This window comes from Orbicella faveolata, unplaced genomic scaffold (genome assembly GCF_042242905.1).
Source record: "Orbicella faveolata isolate gen_17 unplaced genomic scaffold, um_ofav_v1 contig_3, whole genome shotgun sequence".
Lineage (NCBI taxonomy): Eukaryota > Metazoa > Cnidaria > Anthozoa > Scleractinia > Merulinidae > Orbicella > Orbicella faveolata.
The window spans coordinates 18667724-18677475 of NW_028301558.1; the positions used below are offsets into that span (position 1 = coordinate 18667724).

At 40.5% G+C, this 9752-nt stretch overlaps 2 protein-coding genes across 2 annotated transcripts; one reads left to right on the top strand and one right to left on the bottom strand.

The window, feature by feature from the left end:
- Positions 1 to 3197: 3197 nt before the first annotated feature.
- LOC149106742 (uncharacterized) lies at positions 3198 to 5061 on the top strand. The gene has a single exon (XM_089298197.1). The coding sequence runs from the start codon at positions 3481 to 3483 to the stop codon at positions 5059 to 5061; it is 1581 nt and encodes a 526-aa protein (XP_089154323.1). The 5' UTR covers positions 3198 to 3480.
- LOC149106743 (uncharacterized) lies at positions 5054 to 8797 on the bottom strand. Its single transcript, XM_089298198.1, has 2 exons — positions 7333 to 8797; positions 5054 to 7106 (listed from the first exon to the last, which is right to left on the bottom strand). The coding sequence occupies exons 1-2, from the start codon at positions 7660 to 7662 to the stop codon at positions 5322 to 5324; spliced, it is 2115 nt and encodes a 704-aa protein (XP_089154324.1). The 5' UTR covers positions 7663 to 8797; the 3' UTR covers positions 5054 to 5321.
- Positions 8798 to 9752: the final 955 nt, after the last annotated feature.

Genomic DNA, 9752 nt, shown 5'->3' on the forward strand with positions numbered 1-9752 from the left:
TTATTTTATTATCAACATTATATTACAGTCTAAAACTGGTAGTCAAGAAATGCATCATTAAACAACCATATGCTAAAATTATAACATTTTGGAGAACAGGTTTCCACAACATGAAAGTAAATCATTGATACTAGAACTTTTCTCCTCATAAAGGAAAACTCATCAAGCATACACAAAGTTACAACATAGAGACATATGATTTTTACCAGGCGGGCCCCGTCCTATCACGTGCGAGTACAAACTTAATCCAATCACAGCATGTGAGTCCAAGGTGTACACAGGATAACCACACGAAATGCGTGCAAAATACTCTACGCAACCCTCCTAAACTTGGGGATATGCCGTATAAATGCAACGCATAACTACCTTACGCTTTATCCTCAAATTCAAATCATACATGCTGGAGAAAATAAGCGGTATAGCCATCATATAAAACACAGTGTCAAGCTGTGTACAATAGGATCGAAGACTTCATGCTCACCATTCGCTGGTGGCAAAACTACCAATCACAATCAAGAATTCTCGATCCGCCGAACGAGTATATAATACCGAAAAAATATGCCAGGTGCGGTGTGTTACCGAGCATTGGTCTCTACCACTCCCTGTTATCGGCAACTGATGAGATCCAGAAGGATCGAAACCGCGGTCTTGCCTGATCTACAAGGCTACGAGCCTCCTAACAAAAGAGGGACTATTAATAGTCTCAAGAAAACCTGACAACATCGCAAATAAAAGCAATGACAACCACAACGTGGAGCTGGATGAACAATCATAGGAAGAACTCCTAAATTCAGAGCTTTTGCCTGAACAAAATCACACAATATCATAAACAACACGCAAAACAGCCCACAGACTTGCGCGTGAACACCTACATTTGCAGTTCCAGAACGAACAAACTGGAAGGACAAAAAGCTCGATGAAATTGATGCAAGATGCATAAGAACGTCTCTCTAAGACAGACTCATAGCTTTCAACAAGGAAAGCTACAGCTATCTCTGGCGAAGCCGGACAAAGATAAATATGACACCCGTGATAACAAGCAGCATAACTTGCAACAGTAAATCAAACAGCCGGGCCCGGCGTAATAATACAGAATGCAAGTAACCAACATGCTCACGGAATATTTCAAACTTTGTTCCTCCAGAGCTAATATTTAGAGAGCTTAAAACATAGCTTGCAATCAAATGAGCCAAAAAAAGTAGCTCGTGGCCAAAAACAGAGGTGTCAAACTCAACAAATTACATGCGGATGACAGCGGAAACCACGCAGACCTATGACCTCTAACGGCTCTACTCTGGTGAAATGTCCTCCTAAAAACAGGATTATTGCTTAGCGAAATATTCAAAGATCCCCCTATCGTACAATACAAAAGGGGCAGATCCGCAAAGATATACTAGTTCGCATCGCGCAGAATTCTATTGTCTTTCGCGACATATACTTGCAGTGCTCATTTTTTCAATGCGCGGAATAATAATTACAAATATTAGCTGTCGGTATTCCGACTGCTCTCGTCAATGAATCGGCGGCTGTCAATCAAACGGTCTGATGTGTGAAGTAAATCCCAAGGTGTAATAAGCTAACAAAAGCGCTCTAATTTAAAGGCGGCCTGCGCTCTTCACAAAGACTTTTGTCAACAAAGTCGTGTGCAGCGACATTCTCACTTTTTTTGTTGACAAGTCACACTCGAAATGGTTTGAGCGCGGGAGCCAAAAGTTCTCCCACAAAAAATTCTTCTTCCAAAGCGTTGCCAAATTGAAAGAACGGTGCGCATAAAACTTTCTTCTACTTCATCGTTGTCCTCTTTTACTCGACCGGTCAAAGCAGTTCACCAGACGTAGTCTTTTACTCGATCGGTTTACGTAGTCTGTCGTTGATCGAGGACTTAAAAGACAACACAGGTCTTTATCTATTCGAAAGATGAAGGGGAAAATAAATGACATTTCTGTTTGAAATCCAGAGCCGAACAAAAAAGCAAAGGCACGCAGCGCGTCTTACGCCTGAGTGAGCATTGTTGTCCACTGCATGTGTGAGATAATTATTCAAAATTGGAACCGTTTTAATTGATCAAAACATTTAAAAGGCCCAGGTTCGAGTATTCAGTTATTAGAATCCTCTTTGGAGTAATATGTCAAAGCGTACGGGACAGCTCGGCTTTTACGCATCACTATTTGATGACGTTTATGATCATGGCAAAACTCTCAATTCAAAGCGGCTGTTACACGTGGATATGAGTTGTGTAGGCCTGTCACCCCATTGTTATCACTGGATCACTGAACTCGTTAATGCCGAGAAAACACCTCAAGAAATCCTCCTCTTCCCTCGCCGAGCGACGATTCCTTCCAAATCGACTTGCAAGAAAATAGACGCTCCTGATTGGTTAATTACCTCTACCATAATGCAGTTCGGCGCGTGTCCAACCTCCTCTGGGCTGGCGTTACATATCTTCGCTACACAGTGCTGACGAGCCCCAAGAAGGGCGAAACAGCTGTCCACTGTTGCGATCCTACTTTATCGGTTCTTGTCATGTTGGTGTCTCGAAGCGTTTTTCACGTAGTATCAGCCTTGCAGTCTATTGCTTCTCTCTCCTCTGCCTCCCTTGTTCGTTGGGAGAAAGGCCCTGGTTGCGGCTGGTCACGTGACCACTTGTGACACAAACTTTTCCACCAGGGTAGAGTCAACGAATAATTTTTGTCGATCTCAACTGACGCGAAAGATCGCTAAATTAACCTCACACGGGCAAATACACCTTTGAAATTATCCAGTTATTGCTGGTTTTCAGGGTCATGCAATTCAAAATACATCAAAATAAAAATCAAAACCGGTCAATAGATGAAGTCCAGAATCTGGGAAATGAAAGAAGGTAAATATGCAAAGACTCTCGCCAAAATTCTGGTCACGGCAATTTTTCTTATGCGAGATATGCGGAGAAATTTTTTACCCAAATTTATAGAGATTTGTATGGAGACGCCATGGTGCCCATCCGTATGGGCACCAACATGGCCGCCGGAAACCAACAGAAACATCTGTCACTGAGTTTTGCCACAAAAGCGTGAATTTATCCCTCGAGGAACTCTAAAACATGAAAATAATACTTTTTTTAAAGACATAAACTGTTCAGGTAGCCAAGTTCCCCGAAATAAGTCCCTTTTTTAACCATCACGACAGTTCTCTAGGCCGTCATCACGGTCATGTAAATGCCGCGTTACGCAAAAGCTTAGAAATTCAAGCGTACTGTATCACAAAACCAAGAACCCATTCGGAGCGAAAAGTTGTATGAATATTAGTTTTCAGCTGCTCTTATACATCATTTAAGTAAAATCTCAGGAGGATCAATAGTTTTGTAGTTCGAATTTTGATGACGTCATGTGAAAACCAGCTATTAATTACTCTTTCACAATTGCCTGATTTCATACCGTGGGAGCCTGGCACAAGTTATCGGTTTTGCCGGACGGAAGTGCACTTCAGTTTGATGGCGTAGAGATGGCGACTTACACGAAAACTTGGCATTGGAATTGTGCCAGTTCTTTGTGTACGAATAATTACAGAACTAAAGGAATAACGTACTACACTTTGCCCAGCGATCCTGAGCTTCAAAAAGGATATAGGAAAGTTCTTATGAACGAAAATATTAACTGGAGAAAACATGTTATATGTAGCGCTCACTGGAGCTCGGGGAAACGAGAGAACAAGAATCAATTGCCAGACATAATTTGTACAAAAGAATATGCTGCTAATCTGGAAAAAGAGTACTCCCAAAAACCATCTAGGGAATTGAAAAGGAAGATTGACTGTACAAAAACGGTTCTTGCTTCGTCGAATGCCAATACCGTGAGGAGTACTCCGAGGAAAGCCCCTGCAAGTAGGACGCCGCTTCCTTCACGCCCTGTTAAGAAAAGGAAAATTTTATCAGAGAAACTGGAAGCTGAGAATTCCAGCTTAAAATGCCAGGTTGAGAGTTTAACTAAAGAACTCGAGCAGAAAAATAGTTGTATTGACAAATTGCAACAAGAGCTAAGAAAGCTTCAAACGGAAATGATAGCCTTACAAGACAAAATGAAGTTTGAGATAGATTCTTTCGAAAAGAAAATAAAAGAAATGAAATTCGACCTTAATAAGAGAAGATTCACCTATGACTGCTTGAAGAACAGGGAAAAGGAATTCTTTGACATGTGTGGACTCACTGTGAATGAATTTGACTGTCTTTTTGCATGTGTGATTCCTTTCTTACATCTGATTTTGTATCCTGACTGTGTTCAAACTTTGGAAAAATTAGATTCACATAATAAACTTCTTGACAACAGAACAGAACTCCTTGTCACACTGACTGTGGCAAGACATGCAGTGGATCTAGTCATTATGGCCAAGTTAGTAGGTGGAAGTTCCTCAACTATTTCAAGAGTGTTTGTTGCTTGGATGGTTTTCCTTCGCTGTGTGCTAGACGAAGTTAATCTGAAGCCATTGCCTGGCTTTATAGAAGCTTTCCTCCCTAGAGTTTTTGTTGATGCAGGGTATGCTGACTGTGGAATTCTTGGGGACAACACAGAGACCTGGATTGCTCAATCGGAGAATTTTGAGTTGAATAACCTCACCTTCAGCCATTACAAAAATCACACAACTGGTAAAGTATCTGTGTGGATTTTTCCTCATGGTGCTTTATGCAAATGCTCTGATGCTTTTCCTGGGTCAATCTCAGATGAACAACTCACTGAACAACTTGGAGTTATAGACTACTGTCCTAAGGGAAAGGTGGTTATGACTGATAAGGGCTTTGCAATTAGTGATTTATGTCATGAAATGGGAGTACATCACAACAGGCCACCATTGAAGAACAATTGTCGGTATGATGAAAATGACATAAATCTAAATTTTGATATTGCAACCCTTTGCATTTATAATGAAAATGCAATTGGGAGAATTCGTGACTGGTCAATCTTGAACAAATGCTGGCCTTCAGGGAGAGTTGACCTTCTTGGAATTTGTTGGATTGCACTGGCACACATTGTTAACTTGACTAAGAAACCTGTTGGTCCCAAGGAAACACAAGACAGCAAAGTGCAGTAAAATGACATTTAAATACAACTCGATATCCTGCTAACAGGCATTGTTACAAGACATGCTATCTTCATAAACAGAAAACACTTTACAGTTTTAATATTTGATTTCTAAATTAACATTTTGTACAAGTACTATATTTGTAGCATAATGCAAATGAGCTGCAGATGGTCAGAGAACAAATAAGAGCTCATGTTTGTGACCCAACAATAATCTCTGTCAGCTTGCTTATGTCCTTCACAGCTATTTTTAAGACAAATTTGAGATTATTAATCTGAAGAATTTATGTCGATTTTCATTACTTTTTTGGCTTCTTCTTTTACCCATGATCTCAATGGTTTTGTGCTTTGAAAGGTTGGCACCCTGCCAACATTCAGCTCACCCAGCTTTTTAAGGAGTTTGTTCTCTTCATGAGGCCATTCACAGATAATACTTTCAGTGATCATGTGATCAATGATGGTTTTTGTAACAGTGAGAAGCAAGTTGTTTTTCTGTATTAAAAATAGATTGAAGCTTTTTGTTTCAGGATGATAGGATTGCAAAAACACAATAGTTGCTCCAGTGATTGCCATCTGGTAATTTGTCTGGAGAAGATGGTTAGCTGTTATAGCGATGAGAGGTCCCTCACTCCCTGCCACCCTTGTTTTAACTTCCAATAAAAAACCCAGGCCAACACCATCTGGGCTTCCCCCATAGTTAATATCACTTGGGTGGGCAAAAAAACCACATGAAGTGACTGGCAGTTTTGTTGCTGTTACAAAAGCTTCAACAGCTTCACCCTCAAACTGTCTACCTCTGGTAAAACTAGCAAATTTCTTTGGGTTAACTTTATTAGGATCTATTTTGTTTTTGACACATAATAAATAATGCAAGTGCTCTTTCTCTCCAGCAAGTCCAATCAGATTACCTATTATACTGCAGGTTACTTTTCCAATACGGAGATGAAACCATTCTTGGGTATTTTGTTTGACTTCATGGTAATTAAAGCCAAATGCATAAACTGGTTTCAAGGGAGGAACTGATATGGACAGAACTTTGGTATTTTTGTCCCCCTCACTAACAAGATTACCCTTAGCAGCCTCAACAATACCTTCTAACTGCTTAACATACAAATGTACTGTTTCATGTTCATACATAGTTTGATTCTTTGCCACTGAAGCACCAGGGGCATGTTGATCCTCAGCTGGGGCTAACATTCCTGTGACAAGCTGATCATCTTCAGTGTTTGGATCTTCAACAATGTTATCAGTCAATAGCAAAGGTGCATGCCAAACATCACAATCATTCGCAGAAAATCTTGGCTTTAGCACTTGCTCATCATGAAAGCAGTCCTTTGCATAGTTGTGATCTTGAAGGGCTTGTTTTAATCTGTAATTATAATTGTAATGCAGCTGCTCAAAAAGCCCAGATTTCACATCATATTTCTTTAGCTGGTCATAGACATGGCTCTCAATGTTAACCTTAGTTTCTTGAATCCCATTTCTGATTCTAGATACCATTCCATCGATATCACGTTTCGACCAATCATTTTTCTCCAATGACTCATCTGACAAGGCTTGGTCATTTGAAACATTCAACTTTCTTTTTGGGCGTGAACTGTCCAGTGTCTTTCTGGATGATCGCACATTTCGGAGTTGGGACAGAGGTACATGACACAGCTCAGTTTGCTTTGTTACACCCTTTCTGTGCCACTTTTGAATTTTCTGAGTGCAAGTAAGAGCAAGAAATTTAACTCCATGGCTGGTGTAATGCTGCAGATATATCAGTAAGCAAACAACATGACAGCATAACCCTGAAAGTCCCACTGCACATTCACAGTGGCCCTTAATAGGTGTACCATCCTGGAACAGAACAACTGCAGGTCTTGTTACTCCATTGTTTGTAGGTGTAAAACTTTTAAATATATGTGCTTTTACGAAAATAGAACTTCCTTCTTTGCAGACTTTAACGGTTTTAACTTTCCTGCTGTTGAACATGCGGAGAGCTTTCCGGTACTGACCTAGGCTACCTTGGCGCTTGAGAGCTTGATAATTTTTGATCATGGCACCTGTAACCTAAAACAAAAATTCTACCCATTATACATTGAACAGCTATACTTAAAATAAACTTCATTGAGTCCCAGCTCGCAAATTACCAGTCTAAATAGAACTTACAACAGTTTATTTTCAATGGGAATTCTTGGTTAGAAAAAAAAAATCAAAATAAGAAACAGGTAAGACTCATTTGTTCACGCAAACATTAAAAGTGAAAAAAAAACAAAACAAAACAAAAATGAATTACCTTTGGATAATGACTTGAATCTGATGTCCAGGTTGCTTCTGGTGGCGGAATGTTGCGTACTAAGAGCCGTGATTTGAACTTGAAGGATTTCTTTCTCCTTAATATAATCTTATCCAAGATCAGTAGGTTTTTTTTTAGGTTAACGATTCTCTTGACCAAGAGTTCCTTCGATCCAGACACACTTTGCCCAAGTTTAAGTAAGCACTTCTGAAGGCATTCTACGCTCCACTTCGATGGATCCTCGGAAATAACCTTCGTTTTAACTTCTCCAAGGGAAATTTCGGGCTGGCTTTCCTTTTTCGCGGTCTTTTTACTTGATTTGCTTTCCATGTTGTCGAGAAAAGGCAAGTCATAAGGTCACGAAAGAAAAGCCAAAAGGCCACTTCCGTCCGGATAAAATTAAATTAGTGCCAGTCTCTCTCGGTTTGAAATTGGGCAATGGTTAAACGAAATATATTTATATATGTAGTAAAGTCTACGAAAGCGTGACGAAGCGTGACATATAATTTTAGAACAACATTGATTACACAATAATAACCGGTAATATGATCTTTGTCTGATCCTTGGTTAAGTAGGCGTGAAACTATTTGAGTACGTGTCGCTATGTCGTAAATCCCAAATTATCCCAAAGGAAACTCCTTGTATCCTTTGTATTTTCTATCACGTATTAGTTAGCTACCATCATGTATATAAGGACGTTGATTCAAGCAATAAAGTAGATTCAGTTGATTGTACAGCAGTTGAGTGTGTTCCACTCCGCGAGTGTGCTCCGATAAGCCAAGAGCGAGCCCAAGCATCGCAACAGTTCGACTCTAATCAACCCTCGGCCATGTTTTTCACTACATATATATCCAGCGCATTGAAGTATCACTCTGATGATTTCAATTCCAGTCAGTCGAATTCAAGAAGTAAAGCTGTTTCGCTGTTTCATGTTGCCTGAATTATCCTCACGGCACATTGTTCGCTATATAAAGCGGTGTTTTATTTACCAATTTGCTTTGCAAAATATAATTCTTGACCGTGTCAAGCATCCGCCTAAATATAAACTTACATAAACCTGATGCAGATGAAATATCAGCGCGGGGTTATGTCAACAAAACTGTAAATCATTTTGCACTGCTGTAAATCAAATGTAAGTCAAAATACTCGCGCGTGTGACAGAAATACTTTTTAACATCAAAAATACCGCACAAAGAAGAAAATAAATTACCTCCGAAGTCAAAGATTCAATATTTCACTTCGATTCTACACGTGACGTTTTACATGTGCTCATCGTCGAGACGTTTGTACTCCATTTGGCTGCCAAATTTCTTTGTGAGCGAAAGCATTTTCTATTTCTGAGACGGCAGAAATAATGTGGCATTCTTCATCGGCAAAATTCGACTTTGAATCCCGATAAAGCGGGTAGTTTTTAGCGACTGCTCGAGGTTTTGAAACCTACAAAGTTTGTCACAGCAACAATCAAAACACTCTGCCACTCCTCCCACCCAACAGAATTTTTACCACCCAGAGTCTGGATGGTCACGTGACACGCCGCAACCATGGAAGGCAGAGGGGAGAGAGCCTGGGAACGAGGTTGTATTGTTCTCATTTCTGAGAAATGTGTCTGGGACAGGCTTTCACTTCCTAGAAAGCCATCAAAGCCATCATACAATATTTATTCAACTGAGAAAGATGGACGATAGTGTTGTCTTCTCAATGAGGGCTTGAGTGAATAAACGCCCCTTCCGTCCTTCCCAGGGATAAAAGTTGCCTGTGTGCATTGGGGTGATCTTTTAGTATTGCAATGTTACATCTCCGCACTCTATACAAACAATCTCCTTCGAGCTAAGGGATGGGATCACTCTCGAAAAGTTTTCGTGGGCGTCACGTCTGATTTCGTGACAATCGCTCGCGGAACGCATGAGAAATGGGATACCAATCGCATTTTTCGCGCCACAAATTTACGCTCTGAATCACATCCTGGCATGTTAAAGAGGCCCTGTTAGGGGGAGGGGGGGTGGTGGTGGTGTCCATTTCCCCTGCCTGAATTTCGTGAGCGGCTATGTCTCAAGGTTCCTATTGCGCTTGTCGGAATTTCGTCTCAGAGGAGTTGTGTCGGGAAATTTGACCTTTTTCGATTGAAACAAAGCTACATGTATAATGCATCATAATATCTTTGTTCGTTTTAAGAAAAAACTGACACAGAGCTCTCAAGTCTCACGCTTTGAGTATGAGACTCACGCAAACGAATTCAATCTTACGCTCTTACGCTGAAACTATTATTTCTCTCGCATTTAAGTTTCCTTGCTGCTTTAGTCAAGTACCTACATAATTAATAGCGGAGCTCCGGCGGCCCGAAGAGCCGCTAAGCGGAGGAAAAGAAAGGAAACCATGAGTTGATTTTCTCATGGTTGTCATGGCTAGCGGTATTGCTCGTG